This window comes from Ptychodera flava, chromosome 4 (assembly GCF_041260155.1).
Source record: "Ptychodera flava strain L36383 chromosome 4, AS_Pfla_20210202, whole genome shotgun sequence".
Classification (NCBI taxonomy): domain Eukaryota; kingdom Metazoa; phylum Hemichordata; class Enteropneusta; family Ptychoderidae; genus Ptychodera; species Ptychodera flava.
The window spans coordinates 27,780,340-27,797,247 of NC_091931.1; the positions used below are offsets into that span (position 1 = coordinate 27,780,340).

The 16,908-nt window shown below is 40.3% G+C and overlaps 1 protein-coding gene across 1 annotated transcript in view; it reads left to right on the plus strand.

The window, feature by feature from the left end:
• The window catches only part of LOC139131355 (uncharacterized), a 36,287-nt gene extending 20,326 nt beyond the window's left edge, over window positions 1-15,961 (plus strand). The window contains exons 4-15 of the mRNA XM_070697369.1: window positions 4,427-4,543; window positions 5,423-5,539; window positions 6,323-6,457; window positions 7,678-7,806; window positions 8,397-8,561; window positions 9,137-9,367; window positions 10,353-10,484; window positions 10,997-11,131; window positions 11,671-11,847; window positions 12,972-13,161; window positions 13,691-13,923; window positions 14,868-15,961. Of these exons, the coding sequence (XP_070553470.1) occupies window positions 4,427-4,543; window positions 5,423-5,539; window positions 6,323-6,457; window positions 7,678-7,806; window positions 8,397-8,561; window positions 9,137-9,367; window positions 10,353-10,484; window positions 10,997-11,131; window positions 11,671-11,847; window positions 12,972-13,161; window positions 13,691-13,923; window positions 14,868-15,106 (2,000 nt within the window). The 3' untranslated portion in view covers window positions 15,107-15,961. The remainder of the gene's footprint in view (window positions 1-4,426; window positions 4,544-5,422; window positions 5,540-6,322; window positions 6,458-7,677; window positions 7,807-8,396; window positions 8,562-9,136; window positions 9,368-10,352; window positions 10,485-10,996; window positions 11,132-11,670; window positions 11,848-12,971; window positions 13,162-13,690; window positions 13,924-14,867) is intronic.
• Window positions 15,962-16,908: the final 947 nt, after the last annotated feature.

Genomic DNA, 16,908 nt, shown 5'->3' on the forward strand with positions numbered 1-16,908 from the left:
TTTTCTCAAAACGGCTGAACGTATTTCAGTCAAATTTGGTAGACATCTTCAGAATTCAAATGGCTAGAACTGAAAAGGTTTTGGTGGGCGTGGCTTGGATATTAATGAAGTTATGAAAGTTTTAATTTTTCTGTTACGCCGCGTATGACAAGTGAAAACAATCGACTGTTTGAGGGCGCTGTGAAATGTGCTTGTCCAGGTTGGCTACAGCTGGATAGCACTGGTTTCAACCACGGTCCCTCCGTGTTTCAACCTCGTATTGAACATTAAAAATATGATATTTTATTACTCATTCAACTCACTATTCAAGATAAAATATCGTTTAGCAAATTAGCTTTATCCTTGGTAATTGATTGTTTCCCTCGCTGTTCGATCGCCAGAAATGAGTACATACGTTCTCTACCTAGCCTCATGGCATGGAAGTGCTGATGAATAATAACTTTGGGTCAAAGGTATTGAAGTGTCCAATCAGGTTCGTGCACAGAGTCCAAGGCCATGACCTACTTCATGTACTTCTGCACTGTTTTGAATTTGCTTCGCCAAGAAACGTGTTCGTCACTGTCCATAGAAGTATGTTTGCTCTCCTTTGAGGTTGTTTGTGAAACAAATTCCGGGATAGGCCTTGGAATGCATACGATCGGCATCGCGGCAGTGCATGTAGCTAGCCCTACGAGTATGACGAGAGTGTCCGGCTTTGGCTACGCCGCCTCCCACCTCCGGTAGGCGGCGTAGCCAAAGCCGGACACTGTCGCCATACTCGTAGGGCTATGCATGTAGCGTACCATGCTTGTGTAACTGCCGAGCTCAACGTGCATTCACGGTTGATACTCGTGTACAATCATGATGTGTTCAATTCTGATGAAGATTCATAAGTCTTACTTTTGCAGTCTTTTTCCGTACGATAATCCCGACAATACGTGTTACTGTTAGACGAGGTGGCCATTTTATGATAAGTTTCAATACTGCACAGCTACATAGCGTCACTATCGTGTGATCGAGGTACAGCGTTGTTGAACGGGATACAGAAACTCTGCAGAGGGAGAAACGATCGTTGACATGAACAGTCAATGTACTTCAGCACGTAGTCCGCAGATAGCGGATCGAGAAAATAAACGTGTCCCAGTAAATAACGGAATATTTATGTACATTAACTCGATATTAATCAAATTTCCAGCTCATCGCAAAAAATGTATTGCAAAGATTAATTTGTCACTGACAAATACTGCACTGTATGGAAAAAACAACTTCAAGTGGTATTACCCGAGACAAACACTTGTGTTGTCATTTTGATTTCATTTCATAAACTTCATACTTCATCGAGTATCGTGTATTTCAGCCTTTGTGAAGCCATTTTATTGATATTTTCAATTTTTGTCTTGGCTTTGTTGTGGAACATGTTGAATCGTCTCCGTGGACATGTAGGCAAAAGTGTGACGGGGTCGAAGTGACTTGGGTACCTGGGGCCGACCAAAACCAGTGTGAATTACTGGGGTCAAAGCGGACAGCGGCCGGGATGACGTGTTCCCCAAGCGAGCTACCTTCAGAAGTCTGTTTCATCGCAAAAAACGTCAACTTTTAAAACCCGTCATTTATTTACTGATGTTATTCTCAGCATCACAAACATATACGCCTCTGCTATGTATCACAGCAAATAGTTATATTTGAGCGCCCCGTAAATGGGATCCTCGTTTTTTTGCGAACCCGGAAGTGTGTCTTGCTCAATGCATTTCCTACCCACAGCGAGGGAAACTGCCCGCGTTCCCATGCTCCCATGCACCCTTTTTCAATGCCAGTGCAACGCCATCTGTGCAAAATTTGTGGTGGTATGCTCCCGTGTGATGGAAAACCTCTCTTATTCTAACAATGACGTAGTTGACTTTGGACTTCGATTTCGTAAATGTGATGTCCATGCAGTGAGTTTGGGTTGGCGCGCTTATAATGCAATCTTCGCCCGCCTGCGGTCCGATATCCCGCATTTATTAGCGATATTTATCTGTTTTGACTTGACCAAAGTTGGCAAAACTTGCTATGTACATTAAAGATACTATGATACAAGATTATTGAAAGTCATTTGACATTTTTTTCAGCCAATTCCCAATATGCATATTTAATGAACCTTCCAAATTAGGGATATATACTGGCATTTACTTGATAAAATTTGGCGAAACATGCTGTGTACATTGATCATTATACCAGGTTATAACAGTATTGAAAGTCATTTTGCATTTTCATGTCAGCTAATTCATAATTTGCATAAATAGCTAACAAGCTTTCACGGTTTGGCATATAGAGCTTGAAGGACTTGACCAAGGTAATTACACATGCTATATTGTGATACAATGACAGTACTCAAAGAAATTAGTTATTTTATTTCAGCTAATTACATATTTGAATACTTAATGACCTTTAGAATTGATCTGTGGTGAAATTCATTGTGTTGATCATAACACTTTAAATGTAGCAAAGCATGTAGCAAAGGTTCAAACTTGCACATAAATGCAATATATAATGAAACACGTGAGCATTTTCAGTTCATATCTGGTTGTAATAGGGTACTGCGCGCGGACAGAGTAGCCCCTTGGTTCTACATGTACATATGGATTCGGCATCACTTATGTAGTTCGTAGCAAAGGAAGAGATATTGGAATATTTATTTTTTTCAACGTTTCTTCGTTAAGTTTTACAGAGTTCGGATACCTCAACGGACGAGAGAGTAGGCCTATACAATGCAAGATGCGAAGTATATTCCACATTCGTAAGGAATATTCACCATAAACTTTTCATACCGAATCAATGCTCGTTAATATAATTTGCATAAATGAATACTAATCAACCTAACATCTTGCACCTGATGAACATAAAAAAGAAGAAATACAATTCATATAAGCCAACTGTAGCATGATCACCCATATCCAGAGGCCCCCCATTTACAGGAGTATCCGTCAGCAAGACCCAGTAGGAAAGTAAAAATGTGTTCGGCAAACGCCACAAATCAATATATCACCAGGAACCTAATGATCCTAAAGTATTGTAACTTATAGTTTTGGAGCCTATGCCATCACGAGTATTTTTCCGTCTTCTGGTCGGAACAATAGGAAGGTTTCCCGCGCTGTTGATAAGGACGTGTTTAGGCCAGGGTCATGGATAATCAAAACGCGAGCAAGAAAAACGAAGCTCATTTCATTTGACGAGGGTGGTTAGCTGGACTTCGATTATCGTGCTTAAACATCTCCAAATTTGTGCACGATTGTCTGCCCCTTTGGGTTGTGCGTGGAAAAATCCTTGTGCAAAAAAAACAAAACAAGGAAAGAAAAAAAGAAAAAAGTAAGTGGTTGAACCTTCAAACAACCTATATCTCCATTTCCAGTCGTGTGAATGTGTGCATAAAAGGCAAGGCAAAAAGATCCGACATTTTTCACGTTGAAAACTTTTCCAGGTTTTGCCACCCTTCCCAAGATCTGGAGGTCTGTCCCTGAAACACACACAGGGTCGGTTTCCTCCATGCCTCACAACTACTACAAAAGCAATATAGACTGTGTATTTTTCAAAGAGTGTTTGTTTTTTCACTTGCAAAATTTAACTGGGTGAAGCCTGAGACTTTGTAAGAGTGCAACACGTCTATGTTTCATCAGAGTTATACTAGTATAAAGTGTGCCTGCAGATTTCTCCCTTTGCGCATGTCTTTGACCAGATAAGTTTTAGCATGTAACATGTGCGTGTTTTCATGGCTTTGCTTGTCCGCACATTTCAAAACTTTGTTGATCCAGTTATGCCGAGAAAAGCTTACCGCTCGGTTCTCTACGGGTCTTTAACGACCTCGAGAACAATTCGTTGTCCATTCCATGATCTAACACCTCACAGTACGTGACATTCCACTTGGCTGTGATTCACAGAAATGTGCTTTTGTCCAAAGACCCCTGAGGGTTTACGATTTGACGACAGCAATGAAACTGCTAAATACTTTTATGTATACGTAGCCAATATGAGGCCGGTCACATAAAAGACCGAGCTTATTATTTGCGCCGCGTTAGGTAATACTGATTTCACAACTTTGATTTTGTGTTTGTAACCATACATATGGCGTTCACAGTCGACAACGCAGGCGTTTTACTTGAGCTGCAATTTGACGTATTCCTGCAACCTACGCGTATATTGATAGCAGTACGCACATGCTAAAAACTAGTTCATTATGTGAAGAAATAATCTGACGAAGTAATGAGACAGCCGGCAGCCTGACAGCTGATATATGTGGACACGTGTGAATGATACTGACGCAGGGCCGCCAGTTAGCAAGAAATCCATCAATGATCGTAGTAGAGATTAACATGGACTCGTAAAGGTTTCGCATTACTTTGCTGGCGACGTTGCTGGATTTACGCGGCCCATTGACCCGGTGATTTTCTTTGCTTTTCCCCTCCTTCACCAGATTACAACGAGTGTGGCGATAAAGTCTGTCAACACAGATGTATGAACACAGATGGTAGCTACCGCTGTTACTGTCGCCGAGGTTACACCCTGCAGCCGAACAGCCACTCGTGTTCACGTAAGTTAATCTTATCGGCCATGATTGGTTGACAGTCAATGATTTTATCTCAGGCATGAGTTCGATATCGTGACTGTGTTCCTGCAAGGCACTCGTAGCCTTAGCTCAACAAATACGCACGTCGTAGTGATAAGTTATACGAAAGAAGGAAGTGACGAAACCAAACTAACGTTTTAAAAAGAAATTAACTAGCTCTTATGTAAAATTTTAACACTGTTAGAATTCAGGCGGCGTTTTTTAAATATTGGACGAACTGGTAAGTGCATATATTGCCCACACGTCAATCATATTGCGTGCAAGCAACAATACGGAGAGGACCGTGAGCTGCCCCGTATCACTGAAGTATAAGAGTGTTGTCAAGGCCATCTGTTTTGAATGTTTTCTGTTCTGTACTGTATTACATCTGATAATCTGTGTAGAGAGCCCTGTTAACGCTGACACCGTATATATATATATATATATATATATATATATATATATATATATATATATATATATATATAACAAGCGTAATATCTGAACTTTGCTTTGTAAATCGCGCCTGAGTAACAATTGAGGAAATGCCTTTAATACTGGTTATTGGTCTTCTACCTTTGATTGATCCTCATGTTTCTTTGCCGCAAACTCAGACAACTGTTTAATGTACGACGATGACGCCCATCTATCACCAGTATTCGACGATGACGATGATGATGATGACAATAACAATGATGATGGTGATGATGATGATGATGACGGTGATAATGAACGATAATGATGATGATGATCGATGATGATGGTGATAATGATGATGATGATGTGATGGTGATAATGAACGATGATGATGATGATGATGATGATGATGATGATATAACATGCAATTATTTTTCGCCCGCACAGACGACAATAGTTGCCAAGCACTTCGTTGTCAACATGGTTGCATACAGGACGCTAGGGGTTTCAGATGTAATTGCCCAGACGGCATGGAGGTGGACACCGACGGTAGGACCTGTGTAGGTGAGTGCCGTACAGATGGTAGGAGTCAGCTGCTCAGTGACGTAAATAACCGTTGAACTGTGACCTTCTATATATATAGCGGTTACGATGAAATTGAATTATTCCCACGTACGTAACCAACATTCCGTGCATTTCTCCCAAAAGGCATTCATCGTTGAGGGCGTATCGTAAGATTGGAGAGTAGAAAAATCATACTTGGCGAATCTCAAATTCTGCCGTTCAAATGTATACACTCTAGCAGCAACGAAAAACTGGGAAAGAAATAATTGAAATCTGTGCCAGAGACACCTCTTCTGTCTTTCCCCCTTATATGGGTCAACCACGTCTTCTTTCCGCTAGTCTGCTCCTTCATGCGTAATTCATTGAAACAGTGTATAGCTGCCAGTGTACCAACACTGTCGATTAAACCGTATTTTTGCTACTGGTCACCAGAGTTCTTGAATTTGAATTATATGTTTAAAAAATGATTTAATAAGTTCAACAAGTGATAATATAATGATGTGGACTACAGACCGGTACTACGGCACGGTATCATAGCCATTTATAGATTCATAGATTAACTTTCCTGTGATCTGTGATGAAATTCTCGAGTTGACAAACGTGGCTACGGTGTTACACTTGATCTTCATTTTGTAATTCAACTCAAACCTCGAATTGTTAAGGAGATTGCAGCCGCGCCTCGATAAACACTGCATGTGATTGCGTTGATGTCAGTCGTAAATAACATCCTTTCATTTTTTTTTTACTTTATTTCATCTCATTCTAAATTTATCCAAACCACAGATATCGACGAATGCAGAACGCTTAGACACCCGTGCCCACGAAGACGCCGCTGTCAGAACACCTTCGGCAGTTACATGTGTCTGTGCGAAGTTGGCTTCTCCTTCGAGTATGTGGATGGTAGGCTGAGATGTCAAGGTCAGTTTTTTAGCCTTAAATTGATTTCCATTGTGTTTTATTTACTAGTAAATACGATTTTGCCACCTAAGTGAGTGATCAAATCGACCACATTTTCAGTGTGGCAGATTTCTACAGGTGAAACACATAAGACTACAGAGGCAAAAATGAAATTTTAGGTTATACTGGAATTTCGTACATGAAATGCCTTTTAAGTCGTAAAAGATCCATGTAGGTTTTACGAACAAAGGGAACATTTTGCCATGAGAACGATTGGTGTTAAAGTATTTATCAGATCACTGTCTAAAATCTTGCTGTGATGAAAAGTCGGCCTTTTTACCCACAATGCATTTCAATATCATTACCCTCTAGGCACAATACAAAACCTATTTGAGACAGTGGGAATTGGTCGCAATCTGAAAATTTGCAATTTGGATGTCACAGTAAAACGGCAAGCCTGCAGTGTTTCAGACCTGAGGAAAACCGTGACGACTCACTGAGTTAGCACTAACTTCAATTTGCATATTACTGGATAATTTGCTGATTCTTAGACCATTCATTCGATGTGAGATCGTGATTAGTGGGACGATCTAGTCAATATATTCGAACAGTAGATCAAATACATGCTACTCGGTAAATTACACTCCTCCATCCTTATTTCTCCGATCGCAATCTGCAGTGATTGGATCGTTGTCGATGGAGGCGTGGCTATCTAGGTCAATCAAATAGTCCTCCTATTATAGGCCAAATAATCTAGGAGACAACGACTTCTCAAGCATTTCCCGCCCTTTATACGCTCATATTTCATTTAGCATTGTACTGTAGCATATTAATGTCGTTCTTCTGCCAACCGAACAACCGCACGACAGTTTCTCGTACCATAACGTCTGGTTATCGGAACTGTTGGTGATTCTCTGGTATAAGCTACTGATCCTTTTCATCATTGATATTGTTGGAAACGAATACGAACAGTTGCACCGACGGTGGTTCTGTACTTGCTCAAACTAGAATTACTGCAGTGTTCAAGCGGCTAAAAATAACTCAGAAATCGTGCGATTCACCGGTGCGAAAATTTGACGCTTTCTGTTTCTCTGACAGAAAGGTGCGCTCGGGTTTATTGTTTTACCCATTATTTACTTTCCACAAAGCAAATAACAGCTCTACTGCATTCCGAAGGTTCGCGAGACCATGGATAAGTAAAACCGACCAGTGACGTTTTCTTGTTTTCCCCCACCATGCAGATTTGAACGAGTGTGAGTCTGGCACGCACAATTGTAACGCAAATGCCACCTGCTACAACACCCAGGGTTCATATTCATGTTTCTGCAACAATGACTTCATCGGCGACGGTAAAGTTTGCTACGGGTTAGGTAAATACTTTTAATCATGGTTGTATATTATTTGCATGAGTGATTGTCGGTTTTTAAAACAATGTTCTGGGTCGAACAGATATTTACATAATGTTTCCTGCATGTTATGAGTAAGTACCACCAGCAAGAAGGACTTGAAGTAATTTAAAGGGTGGCAGTCGTCGGGTCTGCTCAAAGGTTGGCTACATTGGCGATTGGTGAAAGTTGAAACGTGTTTGTTAACAATGAATATCGTAAATTTAAATGTTGCAGCTATATTGAAGTGATGCATCCAGATATCATGCATGAAATACATTGTTTGTAAACAAGAAAGTCTCACACGCGCAGTTCCGACGACCGTCTCTCTTTAATCAAAAAAACAACAAGTCACATTGGTCATATTCATCTGTTTTCTGGAAATTTCTGATGTTTACGATGAAGATATCCAATGTAGCGATTTTCGGCTTTGACCCGTGAAGAATTGCAAGTTTGCGATGCATAATTAATGACATTTATTTCACTCTTATCCCAAAATACATGATAGCCAATGTTGTAGGTGTTTTATCGTTCGTCCATTTTCCCCGACTGTATAATATTTGATTTCATTGTAGATCCAAGACGTTGTCGGGACAAGCCTTGTTCACCCTTGTCGAGATGCAGGGACGTTGAATTCAAGGTCAACGAAGTTAAAGACGTAGATGACAGTGGTTTGCTCAAACTCTTCAAGTGCGGACCTTGTCCCTCAGGTTACTCGGGCGATGGTGAAACATGCACCAGTACGTTCAATTCACACTCTGTCTCCCCTCTGTCTTCTCTCTGTCTCCTTTCTGTCTGTCTCTGTGTGTCTGTCTCTGTCTGTGTGTCTCTGTGTTCTCTTCTGTGTCTGTCTGTGTCTGTCTCTGTGTTCTCTGTCTGTCTGCATCTCTCTCTGTCTCTCTGTCTCTGTCTCTCTGTCTCTCTGTCTCTGTCTCTGTCTCTCTCTCTCCTTCGTCGTGACACGGCCGTGTACTTTTCCATTGATATATTGACTCCTCTTGATCGATAAGAGCCTAAAACGATAGATAGAGAGTAGTTAGAATATTAAAGTATTAAAAGGATAGATTCTCAACTAGATATGGTTTAATGCATCAAGCAGTATCATTAACGGATCACTTGATTAGAGAATGAGAGGTACGGTCACTGTTTTGAACCAGCGCTATTCCTCAGCATGTACCATGCCAGCTGTCATACATATGAATGGTAACGTTCATAGCAATCGATTTTCAGTTAATTGCTACTCACTCACTAAAATACTTCGATGTTTGAAGCGATAATGAAGTTGCATTAATGGCGCTGATGTTCCCTTCAACAGAGGCTACTGAAGACCTGGTAGTTGTGGTCGTCGACAAATCGCAGCCCGATGTACCGATAGAGGGCGCAAACATCCAAGTTTTCGACCTGGTCGGCGTGTACTCAGTTGGCATAACATCGTCTAACGGCTTCGCGGAGTTGTTGGCTCCCACAGATACGATGATAATTGTGAGCGCAAGCAAGCCTGGAATGATGGACTCAACGATGACATACAAAGCCGTTATCGGCCATAGTAAGTTTCAAAGTGAAAAAAATTCAACCAAAATTATTATGATGTCATCAATATAAGTCACTGATTAACATCGGCTGCTTCGTCCAGTGACCGAGCAGACTTTCTTGTCGGAATGAAGATGCGATCTTTCATGACAATTGAACTATCTCGAGATATTAGCAGACAAAAATGTCTATTGAGATAATGTGAAAAGTCTCGGAGCAATACCGTTGACTGGATATTGTTATGACCGATTGAACGTATTATCAACCATGCCGCAACAGGCGAGTATACAAGATATTGCAGCAGCCGCTGAACGATTACCGTACGCTCTATATATCTCCCACTTATCCTATATATCGCGCATTGTACGCAATTGCCGTGTGTGTGACCGGCTTTACTGCTACATCAACAGCTGTGTTTCCGGAATTTAAATGCGACATTAGTTTTAGCATCAAAATACTAGAATGCAGATTTTAAAATTGAGCGACTGTCGTCGAACGGAAATTTGGCGCGCGGGGCCGAGTGTGTAGCACGCGTGCTCGGCTATTGCATTGGGGCAGACGACAAAAGACAGCGCTGGTCACCCAAACGCCGCAGTTCTAAAAGCAGAATTTCAATACATTTACGCTGCTCTTTTCTTACCCCCTCGTTTTTGATAATTTACCAGGTTTAAATGCCAATTGTTCTGTTATCTTAACACCTCATATTTCGACACTGATCTTCTACGTAGTTCCTTTTTAGCGCTGATATTCTAAAGACCACAGCCTGCGCATGCGTGAGCTCTCATCCAATCATAATGACGCGTTTACGGACTTGACACGCTGATATCATCAAATATGAATTTTACAAAGATATCTTACCAAACCCGAATTTTGAATTGTTTATAGTAGCTAGTCAATTAAAGTTTTAAGAGTACAGTGTCTAGATATCACTGATCCACGTAGGCTAGTCTCCTCGAAAGTTAGCGGCCATAGATTGAACAATTCGCGCCATTTTGTTTCAGAAAATGTGATTACCTTGTACATGGAAGTGTCAACTGAAGTCCAACAGACAGAGTTCATTTACGATGATAGTACATCACGCGCCATTGAATTTTCTGACAAGGGCAAGATTTATGAATTTATCCTTCCTGCAGGTGAGTGCACTACTATGAGTGAACCAGTAACAAACATCTGCGGAAAGATCTGGAGTTGAGACTTAACACCTTTTCCGATCGAAAGACGGGGTATCGATCTTTATACATACATACATACATACATACATACACACATACATCACATACATACATACATACATACATACATACATACATACATACATACATACATACATACATACATTCATACATACATACATACATACATACATACATACATACATACATACATACATACATACATACATACATACATACATACATTGTTTTGTAAAAGTATATTCTCATTTTACTGTTTATTTTGTTTCTGTATGTGTCGATATTACAGCAAGCGTAGTTGATTTTAATACAAACAAACAATAGTGAATTTCAAGAAACTTATATTGAAACTAAGATGAACTAACTGCCAACATTAGTGAATTTAGAATTACTATCTTTTTTGTGTGGGAACTGTCGCAGTCAAACAAGTATTCATTTTTTCACGCTTGCAGGCAGTTTAAATGTTGGCCTCGGACAGCCTGTGAGGGCGTCATTCGTGTCCGCGGACTTCAGTAAGAGTGAGACGGTGGGAGCTCCGGAACTTGTAGCTCTGGCACGCGAGGCTAACAATGAAGCCTTTATAGGAGGTGGGTCGACACAGAGTATCTGCTTGTTGCTCACCATGTGTTTCGATTTTATGTATGATAAATGGAGACACCGCAGAGGAAACCAATATTTTCGTCATAACAGTTGCTATAAATTTATACATATCATTGATGAAATGCCATTTTAAAGGTAAATGGGGAATTAGGCCGATACTGTAGACAGATTTGTGCAGCATGCGCTTTTAAAACCTGTATTTATGTTCATGTCATTCAGGTCATCATGATAAGAGCATTATAGGTGAAATGGTGAATGGTGCTTAAACTCCGCTGTTAGTACGTTTACATGTCTCCGAATCACGTTTTCAAGATTATGCTGTCTAGCCTCTACGGTTACTTATAAAATGGCAAAACCTTCCTTCCTCGCATCGTTTTCATATCAGTATGGTCATTACTGCATGTTTAGGGGGTGCCATTTGACAAGGGCTGATTAACTCTCGATTGAAATAAATACGATCTTCGAAAAGGCCGCTGCTCATCATGTTAGGTATTTACTTTGATATTTAATTCTTTTCGAAAAAAAGGATTGAAAAATTTTAACTTGGAAGCATTCGCTGTATTCGGACTACGACTGGAGAACGCAGTTACGAGGGCTGCTGTCTCGCTACAACTGCCCATGACGGTGAAGGTACCCCTCAGTCGTTCCGAGTCACTAGGTGACGAGCGTTCTATACCCGCTTGGTTCTACAATAAGGACGAAGGTAAGTGTTATTTGACCTTTGACCCAACAACACCTTTACGTCAAAACGGGGAAAAACAAGAGAATATGTTACAATATCCTCAAAGGATGTATATCTAAACGTTCAGTACTTTACGCAGTGAATAATTGTCAGTTCGAGACCTTTGTATTTGAGTGAAATTATGCTGCTGAACTACAATTTCTACCACGCGCACTGCACTCGGCGGGTTTAAAGGCATACAGTCACCTTTGATCTAAATATGCCCACATATGGTCAAAGGGGCGTTCCTTGGTATTCAAAATACCCATGTGAGAGCGCAGTTTTTAAAAAGCCGCTACCCGCTTAAAATCTATGATTTGTTGGATTTTCTCTTTCCATGGTAAGTGTGGCAAATTTACAGGTGACAGTACACCTTTAAGTTTCATTCTGTGCTGAACGCGTTCCCAGTTTGATCCCAGTGCGCGACGGGCTTCGTCAAAACGCTTCAATTTCGGTATCTTCTGGTAAAATTGGACAAAAATGGTGTATTATTTGGGACTGGCATTTTTGATGAGATATCGTCGCCTCTACGTAGCTCGTGTAGCCTCTTCTATTTACGTAATGTAAAGTGATAGCGATGGATATTATTCAGTTGTAAATAAATTTGCGTCACGACCGAGAATAATTCAAGAGCTGCTTAACTTTGAATAAGGTCGAGGACAGTGTCACAATCTAACCTTTGCGTCCGTAAGAACAAGATGATCATCAACATTTGATATAACCATGATGAAGAAATTTAGGACAATGTTAATGGTGTACATGCAAGCTTTAGTCACAAGCCAAGAAAAACTACACAGACTCATTTCATAGTGTAATCGAATCAACTTGAATTTCATTTAATACGCATTTCCTTTACTATATATAATAGTCTAATTTGTAGAAATGCGAGTTTTATCATTTGTAGAGGGGTAAAAGCGTCTTTAAAGCGTTCAAATTTAGGTCTCTGAATATTATGTCACAAGTGCACATTTGCCAGAGCTTCTACAGTGGTATGGATAAGACTGCAGTAAAATCTAACATACTGCACCCACAGATTAGTATAACTAACCCTTCCCTCGAGTAGCACAGCGTCATTTATATGTGCTGGTTATTTTCGCTTTCTTCAGGCGTTTACATCCAGGACGGTGAGGGCATGGTAACTTCTGAAGAGAGTGACGGTACCAAGATATGGTCTTACTCTACCCGGCGTTCGACGTGGCTGGCCGCCGCCAGGCGTTGGCCACAGACGCACTGCGTTGAGGTCAGCGTATGCCGTGACGAGAACTGTGAACAGGTAGTGCCAAATGCCGCTGTGTGGTAAGATAATGACCTTATTTTCACACTTGCGCACTGTGAGCAGTCATACATACTGTAATGTGGGTTACAGGGACAACCTTAAATGCTTTCACAATTTATCACGCAAACAAGCTATTTGCCTTGGTTTTTAAGCCACTTTGCATTCACCGACAGTTGCAATATTCACACGCGCAATCGTTTGTAAAGCCATTGATTTGTTTACCTTCACGATAGTAAGTGCTCAACTCGACAAATGTTCAGCCGACATAATGTGTACGCATTCGCCAAACAGATGGTCACATATTTTATTCACCACTTGGCAGATATTACATTTTCTCAGAATTTGGTCATTAATAGACGTTGAGAAGTGTTTCCATAGAGCTCGACTGTAATGTTCAAATAGGTGTTGCCAAAGTTGTCTGCCCATCATTCGTTTTTTGTTAATTTCACCCTTTAAGGTACCTCAAACATACTGTAATGGTACTTTTATTCTACCAATATCCTACATTTGACTAATTGTCGCGATCACGATATTTCTTATAATGAACAGGCTCACAGGTCTTGACTTCGACTACTCGTCGTTCCGTCGAACTAACGCCGAGGGCAGCACATGTTTCCATTTCAAACAGAACGGGCGGGTCAGGGTGCACTCTTGCTTCGGCGGGGACCAGATCACTGTCACGGGGACGGGTGACCCATCGGCTTGCGGTAAAGGCACCCAGTGGCAGAACACTGTAGAAGCCGAAGGTGTGGCCTGCCAGAAAGCGACAATCCTCTACGAAGGTAAACTACAAAGACAACCTCGCTGACAATTCTCACGGATTTTGCAGCTAAAAGGATTGCTTCATAGTTCCATATAATTTTTAGTGGGGAAATAAACCGTTTGAAAAAAATTTGAAATTCTTCGAAATATCACGCTTTGAGACCCCAGCTGTTATTTGAAAAACAAACAAAATAAAAAATTAACTGTGCCATAAAGGAGGGAAGACTGTAACAGCTTGTATCTTACATCTCTCAGCATATTGCAAATTTTCCACAGGCCTTTTATTTTATGGATCCACGCATGTGTCGTCAAACTACCTAAATGGAGACTTTCAAACAAAAATCTCCAGAACAATAGCAAAGTAAGAACCCCAAAAAATATTGACATTGCTGATGATGCTGTTACAACTGAGATCTCGTTAACTAGGGAACTGATAGAGATGACAAATCCTGTGTTCATTCAGTGAACAATATATCATGAATACTTTAATATACTACTATATATTGATGCCTGGAGATTAGCATTTTCATATATTGCAAATCTTAAAATTATTGTTGATGTGACAAATAGGAAAGCTCCAAGCTGCCTACTTCATAAAAAGACTCCAGATTATGCAAAGGGGCCTAACATTTATACATATAATCCCTTGAAATAAAATGTATTGATATATTTTGTTATCGTCTAAGGGTCTAGGGTTTCCGACTATCTAACTTTAATATATACGCACATCGTTAAAAGAGAATTTACCTCGTCACGGTAAATACTATTCTAAGTGCATACGAAGAAAACGCGACAATTTTGATTGTTTTACCGTTTTTACTCAACAATGATCGCAAAAAAATGTTCATTCACCACATCTGTGTGATGATTTGAACGAATGAGATCATGGGTGAAATGGAGTGCAGGTCGGTGCTATAGGAATTCGAATAACTTTTCTCCCTCTTTCTCTCCCCCCCCCCCCCAGAATCGGACTTCGTGAACTGTGGGGAGCCGGGAATGCCTAAAGACGGACTTAAACTTGGCAACGTGTACTCTTTCGGTGCCAATGTGACCTTCACCTGCAAATCTGGCTTCGAAATGCTGGGCAATTCACAACGGATATGTCACTCGTGCGGCGAATGGAGCGGAAGTCAGCCTGTATGTTACTCGAGTGACTCAACGGTCGGCAGTGGGGACGAAGACTTTTTACGCGACTTCTTCTGAGCTCAGTCAAACGTACCTGTACATTTGAAGGCTTTACGTCACATTGTCTCGTTGACACTCTATTGCAGGTGTTCATTTTTAATTAAACTAGCTAGAAAACAAGTAACTTGTTTGCGATGACACCACACCCCAATTACATCGTGTAGCAAAACGATTTCGAAGTTCAAGAGGGTGTGTATTTTGTCCATACTTAGTAATGTCAATGTATTTGCCATACTGCATTGCAAATGACTGGAAAAGGTTTTATTTATTAAGCAGTTTGAAAAAAAAATCTTACCTTACAAACTTTCAAAAGATCGTATTTAAGGTTTGTAGTAACGTTGATTGTGCATTCCCAACGGATTAAGCTTTTTGTTTATTTATTATAACGCAGAAAATAGCGGCTTTTGAATGTACACGTGATGCGCAGCTAGTAGCCAGTTAATGAATGCTTTACGCATGTACGTAGCTGTAGTCCCTCCATTTATCCTGATGGAACGAAGGGTAGTTTCAATATGCAGAGCATTGACCGAGTTTAAGTGGAAAATGTTTTCCTATCGCTAGACTTACCTCAGATCTGAAATAACGATACTTCAAACATTTTTTAACCAGAATACTTAAAAAGCACGACATATTTTATTTTCGAGTGTCAAGATATATATTTTGTGTTAGAGTTTTAATACTACGTCGTTGTCATGCCTCAAATGATGAATACTTAAAATTTTTGCAGATCTATTGTTGTTTTCTGTTGCTTACATTAGTGGGTACCCAAGTCGATCTAAGCGTTTTTGCTTATTTTGTATGAATTTTGTCGTTAAATATTTTCCTAGATGCTGAAGAGGCAATTTTATAATAAATATAATACGTTTATTCCATAACCTTCAGACGAAATTAGACTCGTATTAAGCGTACATATTTTGGGTATTTCCCGACCAGTGGTTATCTGCATGAACCAACATCTTTCCTCATCATCATCTCTACATGTAAGTGTTGGTTCAGACCGGTTAGAACCATGGTGATACTAAGTACATAAAGACAAAATAAAAAACACGCATAAACACATGTACATAACACATAACTACAGCAATACTTGAATTTGAAACAGCCAGATCCCGTGGAAAGGCAACACTCAAGGAAACGTGTGTACTATTACAAAAGCTGTCTTCAGCGATATTGCAATCATAAGTGACGAGCGTTTGATACGAGCAAAGTCCTTACAAAAGCGATCTTATACATTAATCGTAGAAATGGTTTCTGTGATTTAGGGTAAAGTTTGATGAAATATTAGGTATTTCGCGGAAAGTACCTGCGAATAGGTAAATTCTCTCAAAAGTAAATGTTGCTCTATTATATAACTCGTTACGAAGCGATATAATCGTTGCCCTTCACTGTGCCCAAGAGCTACAGAGGAACTCGTGCCCTGTACGGCCTAGATAGTTCATTTTCATTTGATTTGAGAAAGATTCCCATAAAATTGCCAGAAACTGACACGAGGGTTCATTCTTCCTTTTATCAGACGTTTTAGAATAGACTGCGTAAATCAGAAGATCAACCATGCAGAAAGACAAGACGTAAAGTCATTGAACAAGTCATTTTAAATGACATAGTCCCCGCCAAATATAACTTTGTTAACAATGTTATGCGGTGAACGTGTGGAAATGTGTTTATAAATGCACTTCCAAGTCACAAGTCCAGTAGTGGGTGATAGTAATAAGTGTGTGCATACTTTGGCAGGATGCAAGCATTGAAATATGCTGAAACTGCTTTGTGCTCATTTGAGTAAATGCGAGTGGAACATGGGAAGAAAAGAGGCTATAGAGGGC